This window comes from Muntiacus reevesi, chromosome 3 (assembly GCF_963930625.1).
Source record: "Muntiacus reevesi chromosome 3, mMunRee1.1, whole genome shotgun sequence".
NCBI lineage: Eukaryota > Metazoa > Chordata > Mammalia > Artiodactyla > Cervidae > Muntiacus > Muntiacus reevesi.
The window spans coordinates 157,824,612-157,845,346 of NC_089251.1; the positions used below are offsets into that span (position 1 = coordinate 157,824,612).

Sequence of the window (20,735 nt, forward strand, 5' to 3'; positions counted from 1 at the left end):
CGTGACACCAGGGATGGGTGGGAACACACGGACACCCTCACAAGAGGTGGGAGGCCAGTGAGGGCGTCTGGTTTGGCGAGGAGCAAATCAAGGCTTCCCTGGGGGCTCAGACGGTAAAGAAGCCGCCTGCAACGCAGGAGACGTGGGCTCAATCCCTGGGTCAGGAAGATCCTCTGAAGGAGGGAATGGCTACCCACTCCATTAGCCACCTGATGCAAAGAGCAGACTCTGATGCTGGGAATGATTGAAAGTGAGAGGAGGAGGAGGGGACAACAGAGGATGAGATGCTTGGATGGAGTCACCGACTCGTTGGACATGAGTTGGAGCGAGCTCCAGGAGTTGGTGATGGACATGGAGGCCTGGCGTGCTGCAGTCCATGGGGTCACAAAGATTCAGGACGCGACTGAGCAACTGAACTGAACTGAAGGGTACCAAGAGGACTTCCCAGGTTGGTGCTAGTGGTAAAGAACGCTCCTACCAGTGTAGGTAGACAAAAGAAACACGGGTTTGATCCCTGGGTGGGGAAGATCCCTTGGAGGATGGCAAGGCAACCCACTCCAGTATCATGCCTGGAGAATCCCATGAACAGAGGAACCTGGTGGGCTACAGTACACAGGGTCGCAAAGAATCTGACAAGACTGAAGTGACTTAGCACGCACGCGTGTACTCAAGGGTACCACCACCTACCGAGTAGCCAAGTGCAAACCTGGGATGACCCCAAACGGCTCTCTTTCGTCCTCTGCTTGCATATGAGCTGTGGCCTTCATTTCACAAGACGAAGGCCCTGCACCCGATCAGCCTCCTGCCACCAGGCTGCTCCCCCTTCGCCCTGTGGCCTCTGCTTCCCCGGGAGGGCGGGAGAGCTCAACTACAAACATCATCACCCTCTTTCACCTACAACGTTCTTACCTTGGCTTACAAGGCCCGTAAGAAACCCACCTGTTAACACGTGCAGCTCCCCAGCCAGCAGCCAGCGCCTTGGCCCAGACGGGCCAGCAGGCACACTTGTTCAGTTCAGTCGCTCAGTCTTGTCTGACTCTTGGCAACCTCATGGACTGCAGCACGCCAGGCCTCCCTGCCATCACCAACTCCTGGAGTTTGCTCAAGCTCATGTCCACTGGGTCGGTGATGCCATCCAACCATCTCATCCTCTTGTCGTCCCCTTCTCCTCCCACCCTCAATCCTTCCCAGCATCAGGGTCTTTTCAAATGAGTCAGCTGCACGATTGTATGTCCAGACACACAGACACACAAGATTTTCAGTCACTAGGCCGCGCTGCAAAGACAAACGAACCCAAGAGCTCATGTGTCCCACTCCAGTTTCACTGCTCTCTCAAGACACACCTCTCTGTTCCAGGCTTCCACACCAGCCCCGCCTGGGACACGGCTTCACGGGAGAGGTTCGAGCAGAAACAGAACGTGGATTTGGGGCCTAGAGCTATCGCTGAGGGGGGCCACTCACCGGCCAGAGCAAGGCACGCAGTCAGGCCTGGTGAAGAAGGCGCGCCCCGGGGCCCCGTTCAAGGAGGCGCGCAGAGTCCCGAGGAACGGCGTGCCTGCGTGCGCACGGGCCCACAGACGGACTCACCGGGTTCTTTCTAAGTCAGCTTTCCACCTTTTCTACAAACTCCTCAGGATTCAGAGCGAACATTTCCTGAGATGAACTGTGGGAAGCTGTGCCTACGCCCCAGGCGCTTCCCGGCCCCGCACGGCAGGGAGCGCGGCCTGCGGACCTGGACCTGGGCGCACCGCCCCCCCAAGCAGGCTGCGCCCCTGGAGGCGTCTCCCGGCTCACCCCGGGCCCACGGGCATCAGGTGAGCACATACTTGCTGAGTGAGTCACGCTCTTGGCCAGGAACGCCCTCCCCGGAACCACAGAGAAGGTTCCCTGTCATCCGAAGATCCACGGCAAAGGCTGCACAGGGCGCCTGCTCCTCGGGACCCAGACGGGGCGCGCGCCGCTCCCCAGACACGCTTCCAGTGCTCTTGCACGCTCAGACGGGAGCCGCTGCGGAAAGCACCGGGGTCCACGGGGCTCCGCGCCCCGCATTCGCAGGGGCCGGCCCGTCGAGGTGGGCGCCAAGGGAGCTAGCTGCACGTGACGCCGGGCAGCCCCCTCACGCTCGCCCCCGACGCTGCCGCGCAAGGCCCAGGCCCTGCCCACAGCACCTAAAGCACAGGGGGCACCTGGAAAATATTCCTCTGAATGAACGAACGCCGCACTGGCCGATGACAGACCCAAGACAAGGGCTTAAATGTCATCATTTTAACAGCACTAAGTCACTAAAAAAAGAAATAAACACATATATGCCACAGAAGCAATTTCTCACAACACTCAGGCCCTCAGCTAAGTGTATAACCATTTCTGAATTTTTTGCTCAGAAGTTCATAGAAGCAAACAGCAAGTATCACTCTATTTAATGTAAAATCTGTACAGTTTCTCAAGAATCAAGCTGTTGGTACCAATCATGCACATTTGTAACTACACACACAAGATGTCTAAAAATGTTATCAGACTAATCCATGGAACATTCCTGAGCACTGGAAACTTGCTTAGAAGTTGTACAAACCACAAACATACTATTCAGTATTTTAGGAGTGACTCGGCAAAAAAACACTAATAACCTTAAGGTTAAATTACATTTTGCACTGGAATATGAACCACAAGAATCGAGAGGCAAATGCAACCGGGGTGGGTGACAACCTGCAGTGCCCTGCGTCCAGCCATCCTGGGGGACCAGCTCAGGGAGCACATGGAGGCCGCTGTCCTCGCAAAGCCGGGCACGCGGACGTGCAGCTCCGCAAGCCAAGCCTTCGGTCCCGGACTCGGAGAAGAAATGCACACCCCGCTCCACCAAGGAAGCTCCTCCACGCTTCACTGTCTCCTTCAAGGGCGCAAACGGGCTCCTGAGCAGAGAAGGAAGAGTGTGACCATCCGGGAGGCCCCCTGAACTGGCTGTTGGTCTGAAATCCTCCCTTCCAGATCGGGAAGGGCAACTGTTTACTCAGCAGATATTAGTTGGAATCGTCAGCAACTACCAGGGCCCGGCTCCAGAGGACTGGCGAAACCGCAGTGTCGCCTGGGGAAACTGCTGGTTAATGTGTAAACCGCACCCGGGAAGGCAAGTGAGGCGCCCCGGCGGGGACGGGAGCAAACAGGTTTCGCCTGTCCCTCCATTTCAGGCTCAGGCCAGGGACAGGCCAGGCCACACCCAGGCCCAGGGGCGGGAGGCCCCGCAGGAGGAAAGGGGCCAGGTGAGCAGACGCGGGGACCCAGGCCGCGCCCTGCGGCCGGAGCAGGGTCTCCACGCGGCAGGACCCCGGCCTGGGGAGGGCAGGCCGCCTGTGCCTCCCTGGGGACAGGAGACCGCTGCATCTCGGACACGCTTCACACGCCAGCTGCTGGCGACCGTGCGAGACACAAGCTGTCCACGTCTGCAGACAGCGAGAAGAGAAGGGCGGCCACTCGCGCTGACCACACAGCACACTCACCCGTCTGAAGATAAGACACAGCGAGGCCTTCCAGTCTACACACTCATGTTTATGTTCAGGTTGGTGCAAAAGTTAGCTGCGGAGTTGCGCTGTTGAACTTTTCTGAGACTGGAATACATTCTTAGTGTGGTTATGTTATACATCATCTCAACACACATTTCTTTATGTTTTTTTTTTTGCCAATGACATTACCTGCTGCTTATTTTATATTTATTTTAGACTACAGAAATGATGTTAGACAAAAATCAAATTCAAGCGATTTTTTTATTCGCGTTCAAAATGAGTCGTAAAGCAACGGAGATGACTCGCAGCATCCACACTTTTGGGCAGGAACCGCTAACGAACATGCAGCGCAGTGGGGGTTCGAGGTTTGCAAAGGCGACAAGGGCCCTGAAGACAAGGGGCATAGTGGCCGCCATCGGAAGTTGACAACGACTAATTAACAGCAATCATCGAAGCGGATCCTCTTACAACTACGAGGGAAGCTGCTGGAGAACTCAAGGTCGACCACTCTACAGTCACTCAGCATTTGAGGCAAGCTGGAAAAGTGGAAAAGCTTGATAAGTGGGTGCCTCGGGAGCGGACCAAAAAAACCTGTCACTTTAAAGTGCTGTCTTCTCTTCTGTGCAACAATGAACCGGTTCTTGACCGCATGTGACATGTGATGAAAAGCTGGCGGCGACCAGCTCAGTGGCTGGACTGACAACAAGCCCCAAAGCCTTCCCGAAGCCTAACGTTACCAAAAGAGTCATGGTCACGCTTGAGGGTCTGACCCACTCCAGCCTTCTGAACGCTGGCGAAACCACTACATCTGAGAAGTACGCTCAGCAAGTTGATGAGATGCAGCGAAAACCGCCAAGGCCGGCGGGCAGCACTGTCACCAGAGGGGCCCAGTCCTCCTCCACGTGGGGCAACGCTCGACCACACGCTGCACGACCAGCACTTCCAGAGCTGAGCAAACTGGGCTACCGAGTTCCGCCCCACCTGCACATCCACCTGACCTCTCACCAGCCGACGGCCGCTGTCTCAAGCGGCCCAACAAAGTTTTGCAGGGAAAATGCTCCCACAACCAGCAGGAGGCAGAAAACGCTTTCCAAGAGTTCAGCAAATCCCGAAGCATGGATTTTTATGCTACAGGAACAAATTTATTTCTCACTGGCAAGAATGTGTTGATTGTAATGGTTCCTATTTTGGTTAATAAAGATGCATTTGAGCCTAATCATAATCATTTAAAACTCAATGCAAAATTGCAATTACTTCTGTACCAACCTAATAGAAGATATATATACATATACACGTAACGTTTCATTATATCATGCCTCTGGTTATTCCTTAAAATTATGCTCTAAGTTGTTCTATTTATAAATTGTTTTTCTATAAAACCTGCAAACACTGTTTTTGTTGCAGTGATCTTAAACCTTCAGAGTCTACAGTGCTGTGTTACAGGGAGGCTCTGTTCCAGAACCATGCGACCTGGGCAGGTCACTGCCCCCAGCTTACCAGCTGTCCACCCACCTACGGGACTGCTCTGAAAGCTACGGGAGATGATACAGGCAATGCACTCACACTAATGTCAAGTATAGACACTACACACCCACAGAATGCTAAGGATCACAGCTATCATCGAGTTATCATGTAGGTTATCATCATAACCTACAAAGCTTTTAAAAACTGGATTCCTGACTGTAACTTAATAACATGTAAACTTAAACTGTAAATTTAATAACATGATTAATAACAAATGATCCAATACTGGGTTAAAAATGCAAGTAATTAATAACTAAGTATGTATACTTCAAACACTTCCCAAATATTCAAAAGAAACATATAATTTTCATAATACAAAGAAAGTAAATGCCTCAACTCCTTCATGTCTAATAACGTTTTCAAGAATATACTTCAGAAATAAACCATAAAACAACATCACAAATTTTTTTAGTGCTTTTCCAGATTCACTGGCCTTAATTTTGCCATTCTTGACATTTCCAAAATAACAATTTAATGAAGGTTATAAAAAATTATCTTTAAAAACTGAAATCAAGTTTGGCATAAAAGCACATGAATTATTCTATGAAGTCTACAAGGCCACCTTTGCCAAAACAGAATTAAAAACATATTTCAAAACACTCGAGGTCCTCAACATGAACCATGGTGAAGACACTGTCCACGGTGCTCTGGGCAGAACCCGCCTCTGAGTAAGACAAGCCCAGCTCCTCTACAAAGGAGCCGTTCACAGGCTCACTTATTCAGCAACTCAGGTTTCGGATCTGTATTGTATTACTCTGGTAAATTAAAACAACATGTCTATTAATAAATATGTCTCATTATGTGGTTAAAAACAGTGCTCCATCAAAATAACTTAGTAGTACTACCTATAAAAAGAAAATGGTCACCAAAGCTTCAAATGAACTTACACATCACCATGAAAGAACCACACAACACATCTGCTACAAAAAGTTGCCACTGAGTAGATAAAGTGCTGGTAATCTTTAACATATATGCAGCATCCTCATATTTTGTTTTTGCCATATGCAATTTTAAAAGTAGTATGCTCACATACTATTTATAAGTATTAAAATCCCACGTTGTGCATGGCGGATCTCAGAACACAAACACTCATCCATGCGGTCTGTCTCTCCCAGGAGAGACAGTGACGCTAAGGGGGAGCCCAGCCAAACAGCAGGAGAAAGCCCTCTCAGGATGGGTCGCTGGCCCCGTGCCGAGCTCACTCTTGGAAGGGGAGGCCTGGAAGGACAGACAAGCGCCAGGAGACAGAGCCCACATCAGCAACACACCTACCGACCGGTGACCCGGGAGATCAGACGCCGACGCTCAGAGCTAGACACTGACCGGGAGGAACTGGGTCCCGGAACTGGGCCGGGCCACAGCCCGAGTGCATCAGGGCAATGAGCCTCCAGTCACCCTTCGGTCAGGCTGTAGCCAGTGTCTCTCAACAGCAAAAATGTACATGCTTGCCTCTTATTACCGATAACACAAACTCAAACTGTGCCTTTTTCCAGGAATCATGTATGGATGTGTGAGTTGGACCATAAAGAACGCTGACTGCGAAGAATTGATGCTTTTGAACTGTGGTGTTGGAGAGACTCTTGAGAGTCCCCTGAACTGCAAGGAGATCCAACCAGTCCATCCTAAAGGAGGTCAGTCCTGGGTGTTCATTGGAAAGACTGATGCTGAAGCTGAAACTCCAATAATTTGGCCACCTGATGCGAGGAATTAACACACTGGAAAAAACCCTGATGCTGGGGAAGATTGAAGGCAGGAGAAGGGGACAACAGAGGATGACATGGTTGGATGGCCTCACCGTCTTGATGGACATGAGTTTGACTAAGCTTTGGGAGAAGGTGAAGGACAGGGAAGCCTGGCGTGCTGCAGTCCATGGGGTCGCAAAGAGTATCAGACATGATCAGACATGACTTAGCGACTCAACAACAACAAATGAAAATCGGTATTCATAAAAAATAAGTAAATATATGCAAAATAAATGAATATATGTTAAAACCTATCTTTCTATCAGAAGGAGTATTACGTTTGACTTTAAATGATACATATCTGTTAACTGTATAGCCCTAGTTCGAAAAAACCATGAATGTAGACTTTAATATCTGCCTTAGAATACAGAAATGAGCTGAAACCAAAACTCTTAAAAGCATTCACCAAGTGTTCCAGGCAGCCGCTCACACTAACCCAGGAGGCCCTGGCCCCTCTCAGGTCCGCGGTGAGGTCGGACGCTCTCCTGGATCCGCAGGCGCTGGAGCCTCGCAGCGGCGGCCGGCTCGTGGGCGGTTCGAGCTACCCGCGGGAACACCGCGCTGACAACAGTCCCGTCCCTGCGGCAGTCACGCCTAAAGAGGGCCCATCTCGCCCAAGACTGTCTCTGATGAAACAGGAGGGACGATCAATCTTATCAGACGTGGACTCAAGTACCTCTGTCCAGCCACCCTACTTGCTAAAATACGAAGCACGCATGAAGGACTCGAAGTCCAGCAAACGTCAGACGGAAAGCTGAGTGAACGCCGCTGTGGACCAAGCAAGCCATTTTCTCACGGAAAACCACATCTACCTCGGAGAGCTGCGGGCACACCCGGGCTTCTCGGGCCTTTTCTCAGAAACCAGGGAAGCGAGCCTCTTCCTTCAAGGGCCGCCTGTGGAAGGGCCGCCAGCGAACACAACACCTGAGCTTTGACAGGGACTCCGTGTTCCGAAAACGGGTCTCCACAGCCGGGCTTGCTGATGGGGGTTTAGCGGCTAAGTCATGTCCAACTCTTGCGACCCTACTGACTGCAGGCAGCCAGATCCTGTCCATGAGATTCTCCAGGCAAGAACACTGGAGGGGGCTGCCGGTTCCTTCTCCAGGGCATCTTCCCGGCCCAGGGATGGAACCTGGGTCTCCTGCAGTGCAGGCAGATTCTTTACCAACTGAGCTATGAGGGAAGTTTCCCAATACTTAAGATTTTTCTAGTCAGTGCTGACATTAACAAATGGGCTATTTTTATATGGTTTAAAGAAATTTATCAACATGTGGAAAAAATTCACATAACTCAGAGAACCAGTATTTTCCAAGTGGTCAATGCTTGATGGCACAAAATCACACGTGGGTACAAGACCCATTCAAAGTGCAAAACAGACAAGTGGATGTTAACCTAACAGAATGTGGGAAAAGATTTAAGACAATCTTCCAAAGGAGAATTAGTGCCAGAAACGGAAACACTTAGGCTCAAACTAGAAATCTTCATAAAACTGACTCTTACTTTTATTTCCCATGTCTCTTAGAAATAATCACCCCAATAATCCCCCCAAGTATTTGCCAACACAAAAACACATTACAGTGAAAAATGTAAGATAACCTAAGAACTCATTAAGAAGCTCATGGATAATAACGGTACACTATAAACTTATATAAAACCACGGTAGGTTTTACAAGCTTTTTTCTGTAAATCTGGAGCACTCAGAAATTTATTCAGAAAATAATATCAACACCTACCTAAAAATAATGTCTCTGCAAGACATCTTCCCAAGGTCCAGAATGAAGTTATGTATACGGAGAGAGGCACGCGCTTTTAAGAACACGGTGGTTTTTAAATATTTGATTCTACTGTTGCCCCCAGCCCATCTTCTCTACCAACCATGTAGAACTAGACCAGACTCAAAGCAAAAGGGGGAAGCTGGCAACCTCCAGCCTCTATATTAAAAGCTGGTAACAGCAGCACGAAAAGAAATGACAAGTTAGAAATTGTGCTGGGTCTCAAGCAAGACTCAGGAAATAAAAAGAATAGTATGTCGCCATGGAAAGTACCACTATTAGCCGACAAGGGTACAGAGAAAGTACTTCTTTAAAGGAGCAAATGGTTTAAACTAGTGGAGAGTCGGAGCCTGACTTTCCTTGAACAGAACGTGTGTGGAATGGAGCAACAGAGAACCACCAAGCCGTGACTCAGAATACGGCAAACCCCCCAGACTGCTCGTGAGCAGACAACAGTGAGGCTGAGCGGTGAGGAATCGGCCAGGCCCTCCACGCCGCTCTCACGGTGGGCTGGGGCGGGGTGGGGGCTTCCAGGGAGCCGGGGGAGACCCGAGCCCGTGTGGAGGCCCCTGTCCCACTGCTTGCACCGCCGTCGGGAGCAGAGACAGGCTCGACGGTGACGCGTCCCCCCCCAGCATGTGGGGCTGCGGGCCACACACATTTCCACCACTGTCCCAGGCATCATCAGGGTAACTGAGTGCGCCTGAAGCAAGACCAGCCGGGAAACTAAAGGCGACAGGAAAGCTGTGAACAAAAACCAACAGACTCTACCTAACCTGGAAATCATTTTCACTGAAGAGGTCAGTTCAGTTTTAAGTTACGTAAATATTGTTCACATCTATTTTATATATAATAGAGGAAAGCAAGTTCTACCAAAATAACTGCTAGATTATCTATTAGTGTTTTCTGATATTACACTCAAGTTCAAGTCTGGCAAAACTGTTTATAAACAAATTAATCTATGCCACCAGAATAATAACCAACCACTAATAATAATGCTTTATATACTACAATTACTCAATCAAATCCCTACTGACATAACCCTAAACCTTTTTCTCTTAAACATCCCACCAACCTGGTATCATATCCTGGTTTTCTGTGGATCAAATTTTTTCATGAATATGAAAGAACCACTTCAGCTATTCAACTATTGCTGTTGTTCGGTTGTTAAATGATGTCTCTTTGCAACTCCATGGACTGCAGCACGCCAGGCTTCCCTGTCCTTCACCATCTCCCAGAATTTGCTTAAACTCATGGCCACTGAGCTGGTGACGCCATCCAACCATCTCATCCTCTGTCACCCCCTTTTTCTCCTGCCCTCCATCCTTCCCAGCATCAGGGTCTTTTCCAGTGAATTGGCTCTTCACACGAGGTGGCCAAAGTGTTGGAGCTCTGTATTCTACTATTAACCGCAATCAAAATCTGACAATTATAGAAATGCCTGTATTTACAACATTTACATTCCATTAAGTCCATAAACCGCATAAAGCAAAATTACTGCTTCATTGGCAGGAACACAGCAAAGTGAAGCTGGTTGAGATGAAGCTCCAACTCAAGGTAAGGAGACAATGGTGCCCTGACCTCACACCCACAAACACAAACCACAGCCAATTACTACCGAGGAAAAAAAATCTTTTTTAAAGGAATAGAGATACCTATAAATACTAAAGACACATCACTGGCAACTGCCTAGCTCATTACACACTCGTCACGAGATCTTCCAAAGTACCAAAGTTTAATAATACAACTGCTATTTCCAAAATAGTCTCAAATATAGTTAAGTTGTAATGATAAAGCATAGTTACAACCTAAGCATTAGTCCAAAGTATAGATTAAACTCCGCTTATTTGCTCAGTCACGTCCGACTCTTAGAGACCCCACGACTATAACCCGCCAGGCTCCTCTGTCCGTGGGATTCTCCAGGAAAGAACACTGCAGTGGGTTGCTATGCCCTCCTCCAGAGGATCTTCCCAACCCAGGGATCAAACCCAGGTCTCCCACACTGCAGGCGGATTCTTCACCATCTGAGCCACCAGGGAAGCCCAGATTCAGTGCCAAACTATGCGATTACTACGACCTCATCTGAAGACTTCCTACTCTACCTCTACTGACAAACCACGAGTTATTTTTTACACGCACCTTTGGGTAGTCTGGGTGGTATGAAGCACCACATTACTTCTCAAGACTAATCAGAGTATTAAAGTGGAACACATTTACCTTCAATAAAGAATACAGGGGTGTCCACAAAAATTCTAGGTTACCTTTTCCCCATCGATGCCAAAAAAAGGCAATGAATTCAATAAGTAATACACAAACAAATATCTCACAAGAGTGAAGTGGTCAACTAGCTACCTAGAAAGGTTTCTGCATTCAGGTGTAAAGTTTACGCAAAAGAATAAGACATGAAACGACAAATATTTAACAGCCGAACAGACGATTTCTTAAAAAGCACATATCCCTGTTTAGTCAAGAATAAAGGTACACAAAAAGGAAGCCATATTCAGCATTCTTTTCATAAAGTGTTTACTGAGCACGTACCATGTGACAGACATAAAAGTGACATTTCAAACAATAAAACTCTAAGCTCTTGCCTTCATGCAATCAGAGAAGGATTCAGACAAAACCAATGGCTATAATGACAAAATTAGGATAAGATAAACAACGGAACACCCAGAACAACACACAGACTTTTGGGTAACCAGAGAAGCCCTCTTCTGAGGAAGTACAGAGATTAGCAACAAGAACTCTGCCATGATAAATAATCAGAAACCCCTAAAAGAAGTGAAGGCTTAACATTAAAAATAAGACAAGGAAAGGCGGGACTAAAGCTCTTATAAGCATTATCACGCACTATAGCTCTCCATGGTAATCAAGATATTAATTCAGCTTAATATGAATTTCTTGGTAATAAAGCACTGACTCTAAGTTTAGATCGATCATCAGCTTTCATTTTAAATATAATTGGAGATGAAAAACACACAATGATAAAATATAATCTGTTTCTTCTTTGGAAGCCCTTCTACATACAAAGGTGAATATGAAGCAAACTTAACGAAGCTGATGTTAAAACATATTCTAATTTTCTTTAAAAGTGAGAGTAATCCAAAAAGCCAAGCTTATCATCTCCCTAAACATAAACACCCCAGATCAGCAGTTAGCAATGCTGTCTGAAACCACCAGTCACAGACGGTCAATAGTTATGTAACTTGGTAACAGATCCTGATCACTGTAACCCCTCCAAAACCGCTGTCAAAAGAAAACAAACCAACAACTACACTCGTATATATACATAAAAAAGATTCTCCAAATATATAAATACATGGCTTACATCTTATTTTTACAAATCAAATTCTGAAATAAAGTTACTCAGCATTTATTGACCATAATAAAGGCCAGAATGATGTTACATTCTTACAAGAAAAATTATTTGTGATGGACAAATAGAGTGAAAATTCATCATTCCCCAGATATTAAAAAAAGTTCAGACAAAAAAGTTTAGATAAAGCAACTCGAATCCATTGGTTTTAAAATATTGATTTAGGGAATTATTAACTTTAGTTTACCTTCATGATAATGAAAAATACATGCTAAATGTGATGCTTAAACTTCTAAAGACCAGAATAAACATAAACATAACAGTATGTAAAGGTTCTCCAGAAAACAAAAAATGAAAGTGGAAACTAGGTACTAGATAATGTAAGAGCTAACAAAAAAGTATTTTAAAAAGCCAATTTATTTCATCAAGAAACACCTTCTAACATAATCCTGGAGGATCATTTCTAGAAATGTTCAGTCATAAGTGGGGAGGTTGTTGTTTAGTTGTTAAGTCATGCCTGACACTTTCACAACCCCATAGCTTGTAGCCCATCAGGCTCCTCTTTACATGGGATTCTCCAGGCAAGAACACTGGAGTGGGTTGCCACTTCTAAATGAAATATAGAACCATTTGCCTGAAATGTCCTTTAACTTTTGCTTTGCTTCAACATCTGCACAGCAACTTTTCACCCGCAGAACAACCAGAAAAAACACAGTTCTCTGAATGACAGGCCAGTTAACTACTTTAAAAACTACTCAGATAGTGTATCTTAGAAAGGAGAGAAAAAGTCTCAACCAAGTGCTTAAAAACAGAATTTAATAAAATCAACTGTGTTTCTGAGCCAGGATTTTTAAAAATGGCAATGCAATTCAGAGTCCCAAAGAGTAAACTGTATTATCTATCACTAAGCTGAAAAAAAATTCCTTTTCTCAACTAGACTTGGGAAATTTCTGAAAAAAATAATTATAAATAGGTGCATTCAAACAGAAAAAACAACTATGTACTAAAATAATATTTTACACGTGAATTTTTAAAATCAGAATAAAGAAAAATGAACTCATTATTCTGAAAGACAGCATAATCCTGAAGGCTAAATGACTGCACATCATCTTTCAAAGACCTGCTAATAAACCTATGAATGAACACAACTACGCATTATTAATTTGTTTACTAGCACCTAACTCGTAAAATCATTAGAGAAGATAAGTTGTGAACCAGGAGTAACTTATCATCAGTGTTCAAATTGGCAACCTGAAGTTAATAATTCATATTGGCATTCAACTACGGATTAAGACGAATGGCTCTGCCAGTGCAGATGGAAGAAATGGATCTTACCCCCCACCACGGGCAAAATCAAGAGGCTGAGACGCTAAAAGTCAAGTTTGCTCAAAACTAATAATAACTGGGATTTAATGATAAGGGATTCAATTTCATGAGAATGCTCAAATTCGTCCAACAGGACTGGGGCCCCAAAGACGGCATTTCAGTAAACAGTATTAACTTGTAATTACCTACGGGGACAAATCAGAAATAGATGCTACCAAAACCATTTTCTAAGAGGACAGCAGCCCCGGGTAAGGTGTCTCTCCCGCGGCTGGAGTATGGGCTCTCAGGGTCCCTCCACGGCCCTCCCACACGTCTCCCAGACCAACGCACGGGGAGGAGACCTGTTTAAAAAACAGAAAACTGCTGGGAATTCTTTCAGCCTCTTTGCCACAAACAACTACCATTGTCCCAGGCCGAAGGCGAGTGAGATTTCCTCCTTTCCCAGGAGCACGCCCAGGGCGGGCTACCCCCAGCCAGGCCCGGAGCCACCGTGCGCGCCCCGCCCCGCGCCCCCCGCCCCTCCCCTGCCTCCCCAAACCCCCCAACCGCGCCCCAACCCGTGCGCCCCGACCCCTCCCCTCCCCCTCCCGACCCTCGCCCTCCCCCCGCCCTCCCCCTCCCCCGCCCCTCTCCGGCCCAGCCCCCTCCCCCAGACCCGGCCCGCGGCCGCGCGCACGGCCGGCGCGGGGAGGGGCGCCCGCCCGTCCACCTGAGCGCCGGCAGCGAATGGGAGGGACCGCCTCTCCGCGGAGTTCAATTCCGGGCCGCGTTATCAGCGGGGCCGAACGGTCGGAACAACTTCCCCGACATTCGCCGTGCGCGCCCGGCCGCCGAGCCCGGCGCCGAGCCCCGCGGCCGGCCACACGCCCGCGCGCCCCGGGGACAAAGGTCCTCCGGGCGGAGACCCCGCCAACCGCGTCCCCGCCGCGCCCCCGCCCCCGCCCCGGGCCCCGCGCCCCCCGCCCCGCGCAGGTGAGCGCGCCCCGCCCGCGCCCGCGGCCCGCACCTCGGTGGGCTGGCTGATCTCGAACAGGTCCAGCCGGTTGGCGTTCCAGTGCTGGATGATGTCGGCCAGCTTCCGCCGCTCCTCGTCGCGGCCGCCCGCCGACATCCTCTGGCCGCGGGGTCGGCCCGGCCGAGGGGCCGCGCGCCGGGGTCGGCGGGCCCGGCTCGCCGCCTGTCCGCCTCGGCCCCGCCGGCCGGCGCCCCGTGCTCCCGGCTCCGCGCCCCCCGCGCGCCCTGCGCCCGGCCCGGCCGCCTCGGCTCTCGGCTCCGCGGGCTGCTCGGCCGCGTCCGCCGGCCCCGCGTCCGCCGCCGGCCGGTGTGAGTGCGCCCCGAGCGCCCGCCCCGCGCCGCCCCGCGCCGCCCCGCCCGCCGTGCGCGCCCCCGCCCGCGCGCCCCGCCCGCCCGCGCCGCCGGCCTCCGCGAGGTGCTGCTGCTGCGCGCGCGCCGGGCGGGGCTGGTCCCGGCGGGCGGCTGGGTGCGACCGCCGCGCCGGGCGCGGACCGTGCTGGATGCGGAGGCGGGCACCGGGCTCAGACTGCCGGGCCGGGGTTAGGTGGTACCGGCTTCGGACCGACGGTCCCGCGTCAGATGGGCGGACCGGGTTCGGACGGTACCGGGTTTGGACCGGCGGTAGCAGGTCCGACCGGGGGATGGGTGGGTGGGGTTCGGAGCGGCAGTACCAGGTCCGCTTGGGGGCCGGGTTCGGACGGTATTGGGTTCAGGCGGGCTGGCTGGGTCCGTGTGCTGATGTGTTGGGTCGGCCGGCCTCGGGTCGGGCTAGTGGGTGGAGTTCGGATGGACGGTGCCAGGTCCTCCGGGCGGGCCGGGTTCGGCCGGGCGCGCTGGGCTGTCGAGGCCCCAGGGCTAGGACGCGCGGAGCCCCTGTGCGCGCTGACCACACGGGCCCCGCAGCGCCCGACCGGGCCAGCTCCGGGGTGACCCGGTCCGCCCCGCCCGGGGCTGGGCCCCCTCGCCCGTGTTTGTCCCGCGGTGTCCTCCACGTGTGGACCGGGAAACCCCTCCTCTCCCAGCACAGGCTTCCTCCCACGGGGGAGGGGAGGGTCCCCGAGGTGCCCCCGCGGGGAGATGCTGCCTGTCCACTGCGCGGGCGCATCTCAGGCTCTCGGTGTCCTTGCAGACCCCACATTCATTTCAGTAGCAAGTTTTGTCCATTTTAGGAATGTTTATTTCATTAGGGGTTTTTAATTGCGTCTCCCCCGTGCCCCCTCCGCCCCCTTAAAAAAAAAAAAAAATTGGCCGCAGAACACCTCCCAGCAGACAGATCTCCTTGCAGCGCTCGGCCAGGTAAAACCAGCTTCCTGCCTTATCTGTGATGTGTGGGAACGAAAAGCCCTCGTGCCTGAAATACCACGCCAAGTGATGAAAACAGCGAGCTGCGTTTGACAGAGCCTCTTTATTTGTGTCATTACTTTGTCTTTTGCAGCGTGGAGACGATTTTCCTCTCCACCAATTGGATTTCTTCTTTTCTGGGAAAGATGAGAATTCTACCATCCCTGCTGGGTTTTGTCTTCAGCTCTCTTTTCTGCAGCACTGGTACAGTTCAGCTTCATAAGGAGGCTTTTCAGCAGAGAAGCCTGCGGTGTTGAACCAGTGCCACGGGGGGATGAATTCTTCAATAGATCTCTGGCCTCCTTTCTCAAAATTAAAATGTGGTGACTTGCAGAAAAGCATATGTGTATGAACAGCTCATCCCTGTTCCGACACTCTGTTCCTTTATGCCTTTTAGTTCCTGTCCTTCTTTATAGACTCAAGTCGTTTTCTGTTTTGAGATTTTGTTTTTTTGTTTGTTGTGGTGAACATCACAGTGTCCATACAGCTCAAAACTGTCAAGCTAGGTTGCACGCATGCCATGTGGGTCATCAGCTATATTGTCAGCTGAATCCTAACAGTAAGAGCTTTATTCCTGACGATGCTGTTAGCAAGGATCACTTGGCTGTTAGAGCAAAAAAAAAAAAAAAAAAAAAAAAAAAAAAATGAGTTTGCAAAGCTGGCAGTTAGGTTGCTGGTGTCTGAAATAAGTACACGTGGAAAATTTAGTATTGCTGGAAAATAAAAATGGGCTCCCTGTAGTGTTTTTGTAATAAAAATATAAAGCATACATGAAATGCCTACAGTTTGATGCAGAGAAGGCTCTAAATCAAAGCTCATTATTATTTTTTTGACTCATTAAAAATCCCCATTGGTGTTATGAGTGTATGAGCATGCAACTCCTCTGTCCATGGGATTCTCCAGGCAAGGATACTGGACTGAGTTGCCATTTCCTTATCTAGGGGATCTTCCTGACCCAGGGATCAAACCCGAGTTTTCTGCTTTGGCAGGAGGATTCTTTACTGTCTGAACCACCAGGTAAGCCCATGCAGTTCATAGAAGGTCCCAACCAATGTTAGTTTCTTGACAAAGGTTTAAAAGCGAGGTGAAATCCATCGAATACCTATGATTCTTAAATTGTGTGTGTGTGTGTGTGTGTGTGTGTGTGTGTGTGAGTTGCTCAGTCGTGTCCGACTCTTTGCAACCCCATGGACTATAGCCTGTCAGTCTCCTCTGTCCCTGGGATTTTACAGGCAAGAATACTGGAGTGGGTTGTCATTTCCTTCTCTAGAGGATCTTCCCAAACCAATGATCAAACCCTGGTCTCCTGCATTGCAGGCAGATTCTTTACTGTTTGAGCTACAGGGAAGTTCTTAAATCATGAAGATGCCTATCTATTTAGGCCGTGAAAATTTAAAGATAACATATTCTGCTAGTTGTTATTGTTCAAGGCCCAAGAAAATGTGCTGAGCCATATGTTAATTTTGATACCACATTATAAGAATAATAAGTAGACATGCCATCCATCTTCTGTTCTCATTGCACTACTGATTTCTGATACATTTTGGAAATCATATGTAAGTGCTATTCAAGAGATGCTATATGAAAATTAAGTTGTGTGGGGTTTATGATTAATCCTGCCATGTAGATAAGAACTGAGGTGTGGACTCAGAGACCAAACTGAAGCTAGACAACTCTGCACTGGATGAGGGTGAAAAGATTTTTTAATCTGAGTCCATTTTTTAAAATTAAATCTCCAATTTATATATTTACCTTTTGGTTTCCTTTTTAAGTATTATTTTTAGCTACATTTTAAGAAAATTAAGAGCTTCTGTTTAAGTCAGCACTGACCTACCAATAATTCTAAATATCTATAAAACAAATCTACATAAAGCCTTGCAGTTTCATATCTTATAAATATACAAGTACAAATAAATAATGATAATTTTAAAATTCTGGTTAAGCTCTGAACACTTACAAATATTTTTTGAAACATGAAAACCATGTTCTGAGACCAACCAAATGAAATGAACCTATTCCTGCCCCAGTTTTCACAGGCTCTGGAAAATAGAAAATGACAGGGAGAAGATCAGGAGCTTAATCCATCTCAGAAGGAAAATATGATACAAATATATTAACTATATATAACTATATCAACTATATTTAGTGACCTATGGGTCATTTTCTAGCCACCAATAGATTTCATATTTCAGTAAATTAACAAAATTGAAAATATTTCATCCTGTAATTGTACTAAGCATCATATAAGCTTTTTCTTGGATATATCAATTCAGAGGATCATCTTTAAGCAAAAAGTAAAGGGGTATAATAAAGGTTCAAATAGGAGAATTTCTAGGGTAGGCCACCTTCCTTAGTAGCCTAAAGCAAGTAAAAGATAATTTAATTTGCTAATCTAAAAGTTAAATAACCAAACTCTTCCTTTGCCTAACCCATGGCTAGGAAGGTCAGTGTGGTTAATTCAGTTTAAAAAAGAAAAAAAATTCCAGAGGATTAGGTCTCAAGAAATAAAAGTAGGGTATGTGTTACTTTACTGGGTAAATGGAGAAATGTATACTTACACTTGAAAGAAATATACGTTATACTCTCTTCATTATATTCCAATGTTCCTGATATTTAGTTAAATTTTAGATTATGTAGATTTCAAAGAGCAGAGCCATAAAAAGCCCTTAAAATGAGAATTTAATCTTACTTATTTAAAAATATGTATACATACATATATATATATTACTAACTCAAACTTGGTGATGTGTGTTCTCTAGCATTTTGTATACTAAAGATAATGCTGAAAAAAACAGATTTATCTAAAACAGATAAATAAGGTATTTACACTGAGTGTAAAGAAAATGGCCCGTGTGTGTGTGTCTGTGTGAGTGAGTGTTAGACTGTGTCCGTGTGAGTGTCTGTGTGTGTGTGTCCGTGTGAGTGAGTGTTAGACTGTGTCCGTGTGAGTGTCTGTGTGTGTGTGTCCGTGTGAGTGAGTGTTAGACTGTGTCCGTGTGAGTGTCTGTGTGTGTGTGTCCGTGTGAGTGAGTGTTAGACTGTGTCCGTGTGAGTGTCTGTGTGTGTGTGTCCGTGTGAGTGAGTGTTAGACTGTGTCCGTGTGTGTGTGTGAGTGAGTGTCTGTGTGTGAGTGAGTGTTAGATTGTGTCCGTGTGAGTCTCTGTGTGTCTGTGTGTGTTAGACTGTGTCCGTGTGTGTGTGTGTCTGTGTGTCTGTGTGTGTGTGAGTGTCTGTGTGTGGTGGTAGATGGAGAATTCACGCCATGAGCACTGCTCACGCCCCCCGTGACTTGCTGTGAGTGAGGCCACATGGCCACCCCCGGTGAGCAGGCCTGTCGCAGTTCCCGAGTCCGCCCCGCTCCCAGCGCCGAGGCAGCGCCGAGGTCTGCGTGCAGTGGGTGTCGGGCCCTCACCCCGCCTGCTGGGCCTGGCACACGGCGGGCCGCCGGTCACAGCATCCACAGCGGCCAGCCAGCGCCCCCGGGCCAGCGCTGGAGCAAGGGGTCCGCAGCAGGCGGTGTCCTCAGCCTGGGGGTCTCCATCCCTGGAGCTTTCCATCAGCCTTTTCCTATTCTCATGAATGGAGCTGGATGGGGAGAGTGCCTCATTCCTAAAACTGAGGTCTTGAGTTCCTGAGCAGCTTCTGTAGGAGTCCATCACCCGACTGTCATTGATACAACAAAGCAAAAGAAAATGCAGGAGACCTTATGGAAACTAGGTTCTACGATGAACTAAATGCAATAAACCTGACTCCTGCCGCAGTTTTCACAGGAAAAAGATCAGTGACTTAATAGACCTAAGAAGGCAGATGGCACAGATATGTTAACTGTTATTCTGTGTCTCACACCATGTTCTGCTAGAAAATGGGTATTTACATATTGCATATATATATATACACATATATAATACTCACAGATATAAGTATATAAACTTTTACATGTTATATATAATTTTATAATATATGCTGAGGTATGAAATATGTATGATTTTGCTGGAAAACATGATTTTGTTTGTTATTCTTTATTGAAGTATCCGTGGATATGCTTCCCTGGGCTTCCCCAGGGGCTTAGCAGGAAAGAATTGGCCTGCATTGCAGGAGACACAGGAGATGCAGGTTCGATCCTTGAGTGGGGAAGATCCCCTGGAGGAGGGCATGGCGACCCACTCCAGTATTCTTGCCTGGAGAATCCCATGGACAGAGGAGCCTGGCGGACTACGATCCATGCAGTCAACAGAGTCTGACACGACTGAGCAACTAAGCACCGAGATAAGATGTTGTGTGTAAGTGGGATTGCGTGGTATTCCTCTTTCTCACTTCTCTTGGTCTGACGTCTCTAGTTGCATCCAAGTTGCTGCAAATGGCATCACTTCATTCTTTTCGTGTCTGAATAGCAGTCCGTCATATGTATGTACTGCCTCTTTTTTATCCACCCGTGTGTCGATGGGCATTTAGGTTGTTTCCATGTCTTGGCTGTTGTGAACAGCGCTGCTGTGAACATAGGGTCAACGTGCCTCTTTTTAATTATAGTTTTCTCTGGGCAGATCTCCAGGGGTGGGATTGCTGGGTCACACGGTAACTCGAGTTTTCTGAGGACCCTCCATATGGGTTTCCCCACTGGCTGCACAACTTAAATTCCCATCAGCAGTGTAGGACGGAGCCCTTTCCTCCACACCCTCTCCAGCACTTTTTATCTGTAGACTTTTTAGTGATGGCCATTCTGCTTGGTGTGAGGTGGTATCTCATGGTAGTTTTAGTTTGCATTTCTCAAGTAATTAGTGATGTTGAGCATCTTTTCATGTGCCTACTACATGTGCCATCTACATGTCTTTGGAGAAATCTCTGTTAAGGTCTTCTGCCCATTTTTCAGTTGAGTTGTTGGGTTTTGGTTCAGTGGGATGAGTTGGGTTTTGGTTCAGGGGGATGAGCTGTTTGTGTATTTTGAAGAGTCAGCCCTTGCCTGTCATGTCATTTGCAAATATTTTCTCTTATTCCATCAGTTGTCTTTGTTTTTTTTTTTTTTTTAATTGTTGGAAAACATTTTTAAATGCAAACTCCAATTAAATTGTACTTAAACAAATAAAAGCATACCAAATAAAGGGAATGCATATTATTAAGGCTTTAGCAGCTTCCCTGGTGGCTCAGAAGGTAGAGAATCTGCCTGCTATGCAGGAGACTGGGATTCATTCTCTAGGTTGGTTCCCCTGGA

The 20,735-nt window shown here is 47.9% G+C and overlaps 1 protein-coding gene and 1 long non-coding RNA gene across 14 annotated transcripts in view; one reads left to right on the plus strand and one right to left on the minus strand.

Moving 5' to 3' along the window:
- The window catches only part of AFDN (afadin, adherens junction formation factor), a 110,744-nt gene extending 96,250 nt beyond the window's left edge, over positions 1-14,494 (minus strand). For all 13 annotated transcript variants that reach the window (XM_065930981.1, XM_065930979.1, XM_065930988.1 and 10 more), the window contains exon 1: positions 14,181-14,494. In XM_065930981.1, coding sequence (XP_065787053.1) covers positions 14,181-14,285 — 105 coding nt within the window. In that variant the 5' untranslated portion in view covers positions 14,286-14,494. The remainder of the gene's footprint in view (positions 1-14,180) is intronic.
- A 168-nt stretch (positions 14,495-14,662) lies between these two features.
- Positions 14,663-19,601, plus strand: LOC136165018 (uncharacterized). The gene is made up of 3 exons (XR_010662439.1): positions 14,663-14,816; positions 16,471-16,546; positions 19,558-19,601. It is a non-coding gene; the product is annotated as an uncharacterized lncRNA (long non-coding RNA).
- Positions 19,602-20,735: the final 1,134 nt, after the last annotated feature.